This window comes from Lygodium microphyllum, chromosome 26 (genome assembly GCF_053477565.2).
Source record: "Lygodium microphyllum isolate KBCC chromosome 26, Lygodium_microphyllum_v1.1.10, whole genome shotgun sequence".
NCBI classification, from domain to species: Eukaryota; Viridiplantae; Streptophyta; class Polypodiopsida; order Schizaeales; family Lygodiaceae; genus Lygodium; species Lygodium microphyllum.
Window position 1 is genome coordinate 98,681,585 of NC_141160.1, and position 15,931 is coordinate 98,697,515.

The 15,931-nt window shown below is 43.1% G+C and overlaps 1 protein-coding gene across 3 annotated transcripts in view; it reads right to left on the bottom strand.

Moving 5' to 3' along the window:
- The window catches only part of LOC148013591 (putative 2-carboxy-D-arabinitol-1-phosphatase), an 86,008-nt gene that overhangs the window by 19,953 nt on the left and 50,124 nt on the right, over positions 1 to 15,931 (bottom strand). For 2 of the 3 annotated variants that reach the window (XM_087668249.1, XM_087668248.1), the window contains exons 4-6: positions 5,321 to 5,420; positions 5,085 to 5,224; positions 4,902 to 4,981 (exon numbers count right to left, since the gene is read on the bottom strand). In XM_087668249.1, the coding sequence (XP_087524375.1) occupies positions 4,902 to 4,981; positions 5,085 to 5,224; positions 5,321 to 5,420 (320 nt within the window). Of the gene's footprint in view, positions 1 to 4,901; positions 5,004 to 5,084; positions 5,225 to 5,320; positions 5,421 to 15,931 lie in introns of those variants that run through there. The other variant, XM_087668250.1, reaches the window with a different exon arrangement.

Below are 15,931 nucleotides of genomic sequence, written 5' to 3' on the forward strand. Positions count from 1 at the left end.
GGTGTTTTGCAAGTGCCGTGGCAAGAGGAACCACCAACCATGACACACCAATGAGACCAACCCTCCATTGATAGTCATTTTCCACCAATCCTAAGATTTACCAAAGCCCTAAACAATATTAGCCTTGGCGACAACCAATGGTGGTCTTTAATCATAAGGTGATATACTTGATTAACTCAAGCCTTTTCCAAGTGGAGTTGACATGGAAGTTCCCAATCTTGCCATGGACAATCAAAATCTAGGGCAGGGAAGTGCTATTTGGGCCGTAGTGCAGTCAAAAGCTGTGGTTCCATCAGTTTCTAAGTCCTAGAGGGATCCAAAAACTCCTAGAGGTACGGAAAGACATCAACCCCTTGTGACTCACCAAAATGGTGTCCGAGAAAGAAGATGAAGCCTAGTTGTGGCATACGATTAGGTTTAGGATGATGTTCTTGCTTCCCATCCCACAAAATCAGCTTGGACACTACCAAAAATTCCATCTGAAAGAAGTTAGCAACTACACAATCCTCCATAGGATGCCACTGGGCCTTTTGCAAAACCAACTTCCATGAACAAACCAACTAAGTCACCAAGAAGGAAGATGAGGAAAAGGGGGCATAAACGTTAAGAACATACCACTAGGAACCCTGAATGGTCATATTACCCTAAACCACACCCCAATCTTCCAAAAAGAAATGGGTAACAAAGACCCAAGGGTGTCAATACACATACACATGACATGAAAGAGGGACCATCGAAGAGCAACCATATGAGTGTGCACATCCAGAATAGCCCCACCACCCAAACTTTTACGAGTGCAAACATGGCTCTACGAGATACCAGAATGCAAGTGTTCTCCTTCCATAGCACAAAGTGAATGTCCAATAAGCATCCTTTAGGTCGTGGCAGTCCAAGGCAAGAGTGGCAGAAAATAAGTGTGGCGAGCATGATGGACTGTGCCACTTTAAGAAGGACATGGAAAGGCCGAGCATGTGATTTCCAATAGAGAAACTTGGCCTCCAATCTTTGGGAAATCCATTCTTAATTGCTTGGGCTGAACATCAACACCCAAGGGGTCACCCAAATGCCTTACAACCTGCCATGAGAAATCACCATTGCTTGCTATCGTAAAGGCTACAAATCTAGTTCAGTACAGCTAGCGAGGGAGGATTTGGTTGCATTGACATGAAAACCAGAGGCTTGTCCCAAAATATTCCATACATCCAATGCCTTGTGGAAGTTGTCTCATTCTACTTTGAGAATCATGGTGTCATCTACTAATGATTGGCCCACAAAATGTTCACCAAAGGGAAGAGAAAGACTAGCCAACTGTTTCCTATTCATCAAATGAGATAGCATGGAGAGGACCGGATGGGTCACCATGCAAAGAGCAAAGGGCTCAAAGGGGCCTTGTCTAACTGAACATACAAGGATGAAGGGATATCTAAACCCACCATCTAGCATGACCCACGAAGAGGCATCCATGCTGACCATGTGTATTAGATGAGACAAGTGCAAGCCAAAACCCATAACATGCATAAGCTCTACCACAAAAGACCAATCTAAATAATCAAAGGTCTTTTCAAGATCCAAGTGGACCAACACACCTTCTTGGTTAGAGTGCTTTGTATAGTCAATGGCCATCTAAACATTCAACATATTGTGCAAGATATTCTTCCTTGATAAATCCATATGGATTACGGTGCACAAGGCCGGGGAGAAGATACTTATGGAGGCAATTAGCAAATGACTTTAGAGAAGATTTTATACATAGATCCCATTAAAGAAATGGGTCACCCGTGTTTCAACATCGATATGGCAATCAAGGGTTTCGCCAAACTGGTAGCATAGGCTTCAAAAAATTCATTAATCAAGGCATCCCATTGTCAACTTTTTTCCTTGGGTAGATGCAACAAAACATCCATGACTTTCTCCTCACGAATATCCATATCCAAATCATCATGCATATCTAGCAACACCTCATTCTTGACCAAGGCATAGAAAGCCAAGTGGGTAGAAGGAGACGAAGAGCCAAGAAGGTTGAGGAAGTACTCTCTACACATTTGTATAATGGATTGTAGATCCCTAATCATCTGGCCCTATGTAAGTTGAAGTCAAACCATATTCTCTTAAGTAGGAGAGGTGTGCAAGCTGCAAAAAAAATTGTATAATATGAAGTATCTTGTAAGTTCTCAGTCAAGCTTTGCAACTTAGCTTGCTAATACAATCTCAATTAAAACCACTGAATGAGGTTTGTCAAACTTGTAGCTAAAGGAATCAAAGATGGATCTTCCAAAGAATCAAATAGCAAAGAGTGGACCCTAGCCAACATTGCCTTAGTGGCTTGCCAGCATTGCTTGCAAAGAGAAGCATCATGGATACCATAATGCCTGGCAACCCTATCCACATTATGGAGCAATTGCTCAAAACAGTCATTGTCCCCAGAGGGGAATCAATTTGGCATATTGCAATGCAATCAAGGATGGTTGCAAGGATTTCAAGGGGTTGGTTTGTCACGAGGACATGAAATTTTATTGCTTTGCTTAGCATTCAATTAAAAGTTAATCAACTGTGCTAATGTAACTTACACATGTGAGGTGTAAGTTAGTTATTTGATAGTGTGGAACCCCAAAACCCGATATATTAATTGGTGCCAAAGGCAAAAGTTGAGATAAGTTATGCCTGAAACGTACAAGGTAATACCCGATGTCAGATTTGGACCTAGACCAATTTATTGGCCACTAACGTCAGTGGTGACATTACAGACTAGGCATTAATTAATTAATTAATGCTAATCTAGGAGTCAATAACTGCTTAGGGACACTTGGGAGACAAATTGGCCTAGCTAATTCTCGACACTAGTAATAATTTCTAAATTATTTTTCACAAGTAACATTCTAAAAATTAACTTGATAAGCTAGATAACGTTGAGAGAGAGAGAGAGAGAGAGAGAGAGAGTGTGTGTGTGTGTGTGTGTGTGTGTGTTATTCTAGCCATGTACAAGTTAAGAGAGAGTAAGAAGACTACCATACCTACTACAACAATTGACAAGCCATTTCCAACCAACAAGAGACCTTCCAAGAGTTGGTGACATGCCTTGAAGAGACTACAACAATAGGTGACCGCAGTTTGAGGGCTATTTCAACCAAACAATAACATATTCAATGTGTTTCATCAATGGAAACAGCTTTTACGGCTGTCTAGACAATGCAACAACTGATTTCTTCCATTTTCTCACGATGGAAGCTTGAGATTTCTCTCTTTTTAACATTCTCTCTCATCCTACAACCATTTCTCAACTTCCTTAGCATTTCTCTCTTTTCAACATTCTCTCTCATCTGACAACCATTTCTCAACTCTCTTAGCATTTCTAGCAATTTGAGTCATCAAAGGTGGAGACATTGGAAAATCTGTGCTGTAAACCCTAACTTACAGCAAAAATTAGGGTTCGACAGCCACTTCAAAAATGTGTGCTTAGAATTGAGGGCCTAGCACTAGAATTCAAGCAACCAAAATTAAAGAATTTCAAGGAGATTCAAGAGGCCAACCAGCCAATGTCAATTTGGGATTAAATTTGTTTCACAAGGAGCAAGGTGAATGCCAACTCCCTAAGCAAATCAAGGAGCGAATCGGTTTGAAGGCTTGCTTGCTAGTCAATTTTGTCAGCAATAGGCACTTGGATTAGAGAAGGAGATCAAAGAATCTCAATTGTGCTCCACCAAATAGTGACTTCCAATAGGCAGAAACACATTTTCAGGCTGTCAACGGTCACTATGGATCCATCATACCAGCTTGTACAGCATCATACTAACCAAACTGGACTAGACGCTGGATAGGTCAGATAAGTTTTCCTGACAATAGGATGTGGACAACCCGGGAGAGAGCAGATAACACACACAAACAAGAGTGTCTAGACTACAAGAAATATCTAGAACTCAAGAGATAGAGAATAAAAAGAGAGCTATTCAAAGCATGGGCTACACTAATCCTCCTCTTTCCAAGACTAGCCATCAAAAGGAAATTGCCCAGGATCCATTGCTTCTCCACTCACCAAAATTAATTGGCTATAGGAAATTTTCATCACTTGTCATGAGGGGAATGACACCACAAAGTGGTGGATGGGTGCAGCCATGAGCATGGTCCGATAAAGTGTTTGCACAACCCAGTCAGAGGCAAGCACAGAGGCATGAGGATCTTCTAGTGTCACTTCTCAAGTTTGAGAATGCTACTCAAGGGATCCACAGAGAGGTCTAGTTTTTCTCAATCATAGATTAAGAGAGCATCAGCTGTTACTTTGCAGTCCCTGGATTTTCTCTCTCTCGAAAAAAAAGGTAATTCATTAAAAGACCTCAATAATTAGCACAAGGGTACAAATATAATAACTCCCGAGAGGCAAAACAGAGCTTCATAACGTGGAAATAGGCATGTTCCATCCTGACCGCACATGAAAGGGTGAATGTCTAATACAAGAGGTTAGTGAATAACCACTCTCCCCTCCTGCTCATGTGCTCAGAATCTCCCTGCCATCTCTCCTATCTTTCTCCAAGTGTATGTATGATCCAAGGAGTCAGAAGAAGAAAGCTTCAGTAAACTCTGTTTAATGATATGGAGCTCCTCTTTTGCACCATTGCTTAATTCAATTCAAGACCTACATTGATCTATTTTCTAAAAAATATATTCAGAACACGAGGCATACTCTTTCGTGTTCTGAAGTGGTTTACACGTTCTTATTTTCTGCATATTGAGGACAATTCACCATTAGATATCTGACTTCATTCCAATTTCAAGTCATGGTATTTCACTTTGCAACTTCTGCACTTTTCCCTAATGTGTTAAAAGTTCAGAGGATACATTGTTGCATTAAATTATGCAGAGGAAACATAATGACTTATTACTTAAAGGTATCAGTTGCATAACTGTACCTGTCAGGTCCCATTCCTAGTGCTGTGCAAATCAAAGCCCGCAATATAGACTTGTGTGTCACTACAAGTATGGATTGCCCCTGAACACAAACCTCAAATCTCCTGCATGTTAGCACTAAGTCGTAAAGAAGATAAGACTTGCAACGGTTTGAGTCACTTCAGCTCTCTACACTGACAAATTACCTCTGCTGATAATATATCCTCCCAAGCTTTCACTGCTCTCCCCCAAAGTTCCACAACTGGATAAACTCCTTCCACACAAAAATTCATCGGATCTTGCCTCCAGGCTATGTACACATCAGGGAATTTCTCCTTTGCAAGTTCTGCAAAGATAATGAGCCTCTTAGATCAGGCAGCCAAACGCCACAATGAAAATATGTACTTTTAAAGGAAACCTTCCTGATAAGAGGAAGACTGACCATTTTTCATTCCCTCCAGAAAATGTAGATGCGCTTCTTTAAGAGTGTTTAAGAAGATCAAAGGTCCTTCCCGCCCTTCCCAAATCAGCTCAGCACTAGACTGCACCATAGGTTTCCCAACATATATTTATGCAGTAGGATTTTCACCTAAATCTCATTAAAATGTTAGTGCTTTTTCAAGCTAATCCAGATAGATGACTATTATATATTAGCTGATTACATCATGAAAAAGTCCCAAGTGGTCCATGCCAAAGGCTTGCAATTGCCGGAATAGATCATGAAGGCCTTACCCTAATTTGGAACTCCAAAGCTTTCTACAGGAAACAATGGTGAATTTGCAGCATTGGCATTCCCAATTTAATCCAAACTTTGTTTTTTCAGGGTAGCTAGATCCAAACTAGAGTTTGACAGAAATTGATATCTATAAATGCAGATGCTCTGTCCTGTTGGCTAACAAATGGCTCTCACCATTGCTACAGGCTTTGCCGTATCAGTGCCTATAGACAATCTAAGAATACCAATGAGTACCTAGATTGGAGGTGCCTTTTCTCCATAGTGACTTTTCTCCTTCATCAGTTAGATTTGCAAGAAGAATTACTGCACTGTCATTTTTAAGAACCTGGAACTACAATGAACTGGTAAACCCAAGGGACCAAAGAGCTCTAACTTCTGCACTTCCAAAAAGTCAATTCAGGCCCAATTCATATAAAGTGAGAGAGAACCCAAAACTAGAGGGGACATGAATTGCCTCACATCTTAACTGCCAACATGAGACAGCACAACTGCAAAACACAAAGTCACATGGGAACCCAAATGGGACAGGGACAGGGGCTGGGGAGCAGGGAGGAATTGCCATTACTTGTGACTATATAGTCAGACAGAATGGGACACAGAACGGAAAGAAGCTATCACCCCCACAATCCTCAAGTCCAAAAAATGACTGTTACTTGTGACTATGGTAAACTATTTACTCACTGCCAATGCACCCAAGTCAGAACTGGAGACGGCTTGCAGTCATCAACCATGAAAATTGATTACAGGATTGTAGGCTGTAGCTGTTGGAAAGTGCTATACAAACAAACAATTGGGTAACACAGAACCTCCAGCAGTTAAAATTTCTGCTGTCTAGATTCACATCTTTCAGTCCCAAACAGCTAAGGAAATAGTTGAAAAGTGTTCAAAGAAGATGCGAAAAATCCTAGAGGCTTCTTTCATGTTTGAGGATCAAGCCCTTCGTTTCTTGCCAGTAGGGGCAAGATTCATTGGTGTGACATGTGTAAGTGATGGTAACATATTCCTTTGCCAATTTAAATGTCATATTTGGAAATGCCCCATAGCAATCTTCCTTGTGAAGAAAAATTTACTCTAAACCTGCTTTACCAAGTAGTAATCTCTTTCCTTCATGGGTAATCCATAGAAAAGGGATCAGTTTTATGGCAAATTTGTTTCTTCGTAGAAAGCTTCTGTCATTATTCAGGTGGTTCTCTTTGCACCACGCTTGAGGTTGGCCAGCCCAAAATATGTGTGAAGGTTTGACTGAATTTGTTGATTTTGAATGGCCAGTTGATAGGCAGAGGACTCAAAATCCTCAAATCATCCTTTCAAATCTGGTTCTTGGGATATCTCGTCAATGGGAGAACAGATGAAAATCTATTTCATTCCTTTATTCCAGATACTAATACCACCCTTGACCTTAAGCTGAAGGGTTACCACCTTCGCATATGTATCAACCATTGCATGCACCCTATGCCACCATGGCATACAAAGTAATACATCACATCCACCAATGCAATGAATAACTCTTCACTATCTATATAACTTTAAATGTGTTTGCATGCTTAGAGGCATAAGTTGGATGTGGTGTAATTAGTGTTAAATCAGGTTATTTACCACCCTATCCAAGAAGGAAGGCTAGTTTCATGGTTCCATTGCCGGGATACCATCAAATCCCTATACTTGTTGGTGGGCCTAAGGCACCTAATTGAAGGTCAAAAGTGTTGCTCAAAGTGCCGAAATTTTGGTCAGCTCAGCATTTATAGTAAATATGTCTTCTTACCATGAGATGGGGCCAAGCAATGATGATGCACCTCATTCTGAAAATACACATAATGAAGGGAAAAATGCAATGCCTAATCTTGGATTGGGCTTACAACATGGACAGCAAGGAGAAAATATGGTTGTTGACCAAGAAGCGGATCCTTCTAGGTGACAAGTTGCAAATGACCAACAAGGAGAGAAAGAATATGATGACCAGTTCAAGGCTCAATTGAAGGCAGCAAGTAACATATTTGTGCAATTAGCAAATGATCGTCAGTTCGTGTGCTTTTTGAACTTCTTAAAGGAGGGCAATAAATGCAAGAAAATGAAATCATCTTCAAGAGCTTCGAAATAGCTAGATACACAGAAGGAAGAGCCAATGCAACAACATGATGTCTAAATGTGGATAATGAGCATAAGCAAATGATGCCAATGGGGCAATTGATATATATGCAAGGCCAACTTGGAAGTGCCAATCCAATCTTCTTTGGACACCAAGGCATGTATGCTAATATGTTTGACTATGATGCCAATATGTATTTCCAATAGTGGCAACACATGCTTTTGACAAATTGCAATGTAATCGAAAGCAATTGCAAGGATTTCAAGGAAGAGATATATCATGCGGATGTGAAATTTTGATGCTTTACTTACAATTTGATTAAGTGTTAATCAAATGTGCAAATGTGAGATGCACATGTGATGTGTAAGTTAGATATTTCACAATGACAAGCCAAGGACCTCGACATATTAGTGGCTATTAAAATAAAAAGTATTAATAAGTTGTACTTGACAAGTACCAAGTGGTACCTGGTTGCAGGTTTTTGCCTAGATCATTTATCAACCATTAATGTCAATTGTGACATTAGGAACTAGACATTAATTAATTAATTAATTAATGATTTTTCAAGGGCTAATAAATGCTTAGGAATACTTAGGTGACAAATTGGCCTAGCCGATTTAATTTCTCGCTGGTAAAGTTAATTTTTCAACAAGAATTAATAATTTATTTTCAGCATTAATATTCTGAAAATTAATTTAATTGGGCTGAAAAATGCAATTAGAACGTTGCCACTTGGCAAAACCTTCCCATGCAAGTGAGGGAAAGTGACATCCCCTATAGGCTATCTATAGGTAGCTGATAGGAAGTTTGGGGCCCACAAGGAAAAGTGACTGCATGTGGGGTTTTTATTGATGGTGGGCTGCAGTCAATTAGTCATTCACGGCATGGCAACATCAAATTTCAGCCAATTTTGGTGATACAACTCTGAAATTTCTCTCTCCAACTTCCTCTCCATTCTTGGAGTCCTAAAAGGAACACCAAGAAAACAGAGTTTCTACTATAAGAAAATCTATCTTGTATCATCAACAACCATCTCTTTCATCTTTTATATGTCCACAATAAGAAAAAGAATACCATGAACAAGAAATCTTCACGCAGCTTCATAGAAACAATTCTCCCATAGCTTTAACTTTAACAAAATCCATCATTCTGTTCATATTCTTCATAGAATTCTTTAATAAACATTAAAAACACAAAAGAATACTCCACTTTGAATGAAAAACTATCACATATGATTCATCTTCAAAGTTTTCATAGCTTTCTCTCACAATCTCTCATAAGTAGATACATTGTTTGGTATAGAATTCTCTCTCTCTCTCTCTCTCTCTCTCTCTCTCTCTCTCAATAGTACATATCCTCACTACAATACTCAATAATCACTCATAATAACCCTTCTTTGGTCATGGATATCTCTCCCAAGAGGTGTGTCTGATATGAAAAGCCACCAGAGCCACTACAGTGGCTCTTCATAGCTCATCACTGTCACTTCACTCTAGTCTTCTCTTGAGTCTCAGCAATTACTTCTTTCACTTTCTTGAGCTCTTTTGAACACTTTTACCTTTCCAAGGCTAGAAAACTTTCCTTAAGTCTCACATACATTTCACAAAACACTTACAAAGGCATACAGAACAGAACATAACAAGAACATAGGCTCTACAAAGCTCAACAAAGGGTTACAGAAGGTCGACAGAAAGCATCAGAACCATATAACTCATACTAAAACCATTCTGAACTATCAAAAACCATTCAATGGACTTTCAAACAACCTCAAACTTTATCAATCATTACTCCATGCTTCATAAGAAGAAAAACAAAACAAAACAGAAGCTATCAAAACCAATCAGAACCTCAACAGAACCTATCAGAACATCATAGAGCCTCATATCTCTACTAAAAAACATCATGAGCTTCCAAAACATAACCAACCTCATCCAAAACACTCTCAAACACTTCCAAAACAACTGAGCATCATTCAAAATCCATCAAAAATCAACCATTCAGGCCTCAAAAACAACAAAAATCAACCAAAAAATCCAAGTAATTTCAGCATTCAACAATTCTCTCAACCAATTCACATATTCTCTCAAGAGATCTCAACCAAATCCAATCCCAAGAGAGTGCAATTGAAGAATTTTTACTATTGAATTCTAATTTATAGAAAAAATTAGGGTTTATCAATCACCCCGGGAAAAAGTGCTCGAAAATGAGGACCTAATACTTGAAATTCAACAACTCAAATATGAGAATTTCAAAGAATTTCAAGAGGCCAGCCAGTCAATATTTAAGTTTGGGGCAAAATTTGTCACCAAAGGAGCACAATTGAAGGCCAATCCCTGAGTAAACCAAGGATAAATTGGTTTGAAGGCTTGTTGGTCATTTATAACAATAAAAGACACTTGGATTAGTAGAGGAGATTAGAGAATCTCAGTTGTACTCCATCCGCTTGCAATTAAAGCTAAAGAAATACGGCAAGGGGCACCACTTTTGGGGTTAAGAGGCTATCCATTGTCCAAGATTAAGAGATAACATTTGCATTTTCAATTTATATTAATTTTATGCTTGCTGTAACTAGTGTTAAATTAGGTTATTTACCACCCTATCAAAGAATGAAGGTTGGTTTCAAACAGTTTTACTCTATCCATTTGCAATTAAAGATAAAGAAATGCCACAAGGAGCACCACTTTTGGGGTTAAGAGGCTGTCCACTGTCCAAGATTAAGAGGTAACATTTGCATTTTCAGTTTATGAGAGTTTTATGCTTGCTGTAACTAGTGTTAACTTAGGTTTTTTACCACCCTATCAAAGAAGGTGGTTTCAAACATCCTTCATGCATGGCTGAAATTTGTTTGCATGCATCCCGAGAAAGCGGGTAAAACCTTGCTTACTTTGTAATTAGGTCTGCAACAGCAAATTAATGCTGAGAATTTTCAGATTTGCTAAGGAAGAGAAGAGCAACGTAGGAGAGAGAAATCTTCAATTCCGAGCAGAAATGGAGCCCAAATAGCAATAGCCCGCTGTCCCACAGCCCCCAAAAAAGATCGCCTACTGTCCCTAATGCTAGAAGAGCTCTCACCTACTGCCACAAAGGCCTTAGATGTTGTTGCCTACTATCAAATGGCTTTCCCCAGCTACGGAAACCCTAACAGCAACAATCATCCAGCCAGAATGCACCTCTTCTGACCACCAGCCACCCCATAGGCTCCCCAGCCTTGTATGGCATGTTTCCTCTCCTTGGGCAAAATGATAAACCTACCTATGCATACTCAACCTCTAGAAACCGAATTTTCGGCAGATTATAATTGTGGAAATTTGAAATTTCCTTGGCCCCACCCAAGAATTAAAAAGGTGAAGAGAACTCAGAATAAATGGAGGATGAATAGACAAATTATGCTGATATGAATACAATGAGCCTTAGACATCCATGTCTTCGATGGACTAGGAAAGAGAGGAGCTGGAAGAGGAATCTCTGACAGCTCCAAGAGAGAGTTGTACCTCAAACAGATCGCAAAATGCAGCATGCAGTCTCTAAATGTGATCAGCTGCTGTGAATGCATATCAGAGTGACAAACCTCCCCAAAACAGGTTGAGCAGCCCAGAAGGCAGCAACAGGGCGGCCTGCTAATCAATCAACGCAGTGGCAGGCAGCAAATGAAACACAAGACTTGACTGAGTGGGAAACTTCTCCTAGAATTGATACAGATGCTGGGGGACAGCTGCTTGCTAACATGGTTTTGCTCCAAACAGGCTAGGCAGCAGCAGCACAATAAAACACAGATTTCGGTGATGATCAGCAATTCCGAAACAATGCCACGAAGGTGGGCGACTGCTACACCTTTTTAAGCTTAACACCCCTATTTAGGTGCAAAACTTGAACCAAGAAGGACTGCAAGCCTAGCTCACCCTATAATACCCCAAGGGGTATCACCCCAAAGCAGCCAAGGCACCAGTCAACTAGTGCATGGTGGCTACCCAAGAACCTACCAAGACTACAAAGGCGATGGATATCTTCCCCCTAGGAGTTCGAAGGGCCACCCCATAGAGGCCAAGGCATCAAACAAAGGGTGCTTGTCAATTGCCCAATGGCCTACCAAGAACTACAAAGCCATGTAAAACTACTTTGAATTGTCTTTTCCCTTTCTCGGGAAAAAGGAATGGCTGACTCACATATCCCAAAACACTCAAGTGCATACGCAACTACCCACAAGGATGTTTGGTTAGGAAGGAGCTAAAGTGTTGTGTGCTGCCATGATACTTTGCCATAGAGACCGCCATATGAGATGCGCAAATATAGTGGATCCACGGTTGACCACTCTATGACGAAGTAAAAGAGTAGTTTGCACAAATGCAAGGAGTTTTTATCCTTGGATGGACGCTAGCAAATACAAGTCCTCCCCTCGTCCAAAGTGCTCCATTCAAGGAAACACAATGCCAATGCATGGTTTATGCAAGGGATAATATAACACGTTATACTCAAATAAAATGCTCATGCAATGGTGCCACTTCGACAATGCCCTCATGCGATAATTGTTCACTTGCCCAAGTGCCCTTTTACAAGTGTGATCATCAAGGGACATACAGATAATAAGACTATGTACATAAAGTAATTGATTGAATGGAGACCAAAATCCTATAAGCACCAAGAGAAGTTGGAGGCTCGACTAGCATGAGCATATGCAACATTAGGTGCATTTAAGAGACAATGTGCACACCTACAGTTTAATGTACCACACACCTATTTGTGGCTGTGATACACTAGTTACACCCACTCTTCTATGGGGCAGCCGTTTGGAGCCTAAGTTTATCATACTATGAGAACCCTGCTGGTAGCCGATTTGTAAAGTGCAAAAAACCCACGGATCCATACCTGGGGGAAGCCCAACCTCACCATGGTGCCCTCTAAGAAGTCCCAGTCAACCCTATCATAGGCTTTCTCGAAGTCCAGGAGAAGTACAGCCAATCCCTGACCACTATGCTGGGCCCACTCAGTCGCCTCAAAGAAGGTAAAGACATTGTCTAGGATGCTCCTATCTTTGACAAAACCTGTCTGTGTGTCATGAATGGTGTCTGGAAGCACGCGGCGGAGTTGCCTACCGATCATCTTGGCCAGTGCCTTATAGGCCACTAACAACAAGGTGATCGGTCTCCACTGGGATAGCTCCAACCAGTCTCCCCCTTTGGAGAGGAGACTGATAAGACCTGTCGATAGACTCCTTGACATCCGTCCTAAGCTGAAGATCTCCTAAAAGGCCAACAGTAGGGGGTCCTTCACCACCTCCTAGTAGGTAGTGAAGAAGGCCTTAGAAATACCATCCTCTCTCGGGCATTTCTGCCCATCCTGTGCATGGAAAGCCTCCTCTAATTCCTTCTCTGTGGAGGGGTCTAGGAGGAAGCATCCCATCTCCTCTATGACGAGGGACGGAATGTGGTCCCAGACCTGCTGTCTACAGCACTGTCCTCTAGCTGAGACTGCCTCCTACTGAAAAAGGTGTCTGTAGTAGTCAATGTGGCAATCTCCATCACCTCAAAGTGACTCCTCCCATACTGATCACGGAGGTTGTAAATCTTATCTTCTAAGGTGTGAGGCTGATACACCTAGAAAAACTCCCTACACATCGTGTCCCCCTTCCGTGCCCAAAGGGCTGCTGAGGTACGGAAGGAAAATTCCGAGCGCCTGTCCTCAAGACCGGAGAGGGTTGCCCGTGCGCGCACCTCCTGTGCGTGGAGAGTGGAATCCCCCGGTGCCTCTTGGAGTAGTCTTTGCGTGGTTGCTAGGTGTCACCGGAGTGCTCTCTTCTCCTCCCAGCTCTATTGCTTGGCCTTTAGGGCTGCCTCCTGGCAAATCCTGCTCGACTCGACTAGGATCTCTACAACCTCCTCTGCGATCCGGTCCCTCCTGTTCCACTCCCTAGTTCAGAGCTGCTCAATCTACCTCCTCCCTCCTATAGATCGAGTTAGGGATCTCACAATATCGCGTATCCAAGACAGAAACTGAAGCATCAAGTGTAAGGAGAACTAGGCAATGATCAAACAAAGTGGTGCCAGCCAACTACCCTACCTAGCCTCTGCAAGAGCACCCCCACTCTCCCACATAGAACCTATCCAGCCGCTCCAAAAGAGCTCCGCCCAGCCGCCTGTATCCCCAAGAGAAGTCTAGCGACCTCTCCCTCCCGTTGAAAGCTAGGTCCCACCAAGCATCACATGCTCCTACTGCGAGGAGGAAGACCTCCCATGCCTCTTGCTCCTCCCCTACCATACCCTAGTAATCTCTACCTCTGTCCTATTGGTTCTCTAAGGCCTTTGGGTTCTTGAAGTCTCCTCCAATAATCCAGGAGTCCACCTCTGAGAGTCCTGCTGTGATCTCCACCCAAAAACTTGCTGCGTGCCCTAACCTCAGTAGGGCACAAACATTGAGGACTCTAAGGCACGAGTCCCCAATATCCAATCTTATCCATAGGACCCTCCTTGCCACAATCGTCCCGTGGTCACATACACAGGCGGTGAGGCTCGGGCCAATAGTGGTGCATACACCTTCACTCCTACTGTGGCCACCGATGGAGTACTCCCAGTAGATGTGCGAACTGCCTGGGAGCACCTTCCCTACCCGATGGGCTTGGGCGGGGGTGAGCTTGTGCTCCTGCAGAAGTAAGATGTTAATCCATCTGGCGAGGGCAAGCTGCAACTCCTGTGCCGAACAATCAACTTCCTAGAACCACGTGCCCCACTGTAGTGGAGGCTATTCACATTCCAGGATGCTAGATGTAGACTCATATGGAAGCCTATGACCGACAAAACAAGCATCTGTTCAGTGTGAAAACTGCTAATGAAGAAGAAGAGCTATCGGGCATGCAAATACGCTTTGCCACAAGTCTGAAATGTGAACTCCATTCCCCCATGGTGGCCCTCGGGAGGACCATGGGAATAATAGATGCTCCAGGCGGTACCACCAAGGCATCTATCAGCCAAGATAAGAGGCGTGACTCTGTACACTGGTAAAAACGGGCAGCCTGTGCCATGGGCCACTCAATCACATCCATCGGTGCCCTCCACTATGAAGGGGCTCGAAAAATAATACTCAGATGTGGGACCTCGGCTCCAGCCCACCAGTTAATGTCCATCATGCAATCTGGCCACTGCTGGGAAGAGAGTGCTAGTCCTCCTCCCATCCACTAGGAGATGCGGTATGCCACCTAGCCCTTCACCTCCTCCTCTATCTATGTCATCGTCCAGTCTCCTGAATGAGAGGTCTGAAAGAAGAAAGCATAGTTTGGTCCATCTGATGGTGCTAGTAAATGGACCTTGCCGCTCCTTGACTTGCGGACCACGAAGATCCCTACCTCTAGAGGTAGTGGAAACTCTCTGCACTCCGCAACTCTCAAGTAGGACCACGGACCACTGCAGAAGAACTCCTGTGGTAGGAGTTGGGCCTATCTCGGGAAAGTGTGACGGGCAGCAAGGACAGATGAGTTAGTAGCTGGTGGGGAGGGGGGGCTAGGGTGCTAGTGAGGGGAAGATATAGGCATATGAGGCTTGTCACCTCTTGTCGAAAGGGGGGGATGGGCGGGGGGGTCACCTGTACTAGGTGAGGATCAAGGGGACTGATCGGCGGGGGAGATGGTGGAGAGGAGAATCAAGGGATGGTGGGATGATCGGAGGTATGAGGCGGTTGTGGGAAGGGGGGGGACACGACGATGGCAAGGATGGGCAGATGTTGTTTTCTGGCAGTGCGGGAGGCGCGCCGCCTCACAACGGGAATAGCACGGGTGGGGGGGCCTGCCGGACGGGGCCGCAAGGCAAAGGAGGTGGGGGCAGCACGAGGGGGCGGTAAGAAGCGGAGGAGCAGCACAAGGAAATTGCCTAGCGGGGGGGGGGGAATAAGGCAAGGGTAGCGCAGGGGGGGAAGCTGAGCGCAATGGCAAGGCAGCAACACGGCAAGCAAGAGTTGTTTTACCTTATTCCCTCATTGGACTGCTTGTCTTTGTGTGTTAAGATATTGAAGGTGTACCTATAATTTTGGACTAACTTATGGTCATGGTTTATATTTGCAGGGGTACACTAATTCTGACTGGGGGGAGATCCTAACACCCAGTGTCCTCATGGAGGCTACTAGAGGGCAGGGGTCACCTGTACTAGGTAAGGATCAGGGAGACTCATCGACAAGGGAGATGGTAGGGAGGAGGAGGATCGAGGGATGGGGGGATGATCGGAGGGAGACGGGTGTGGGGGGGGGGGGGG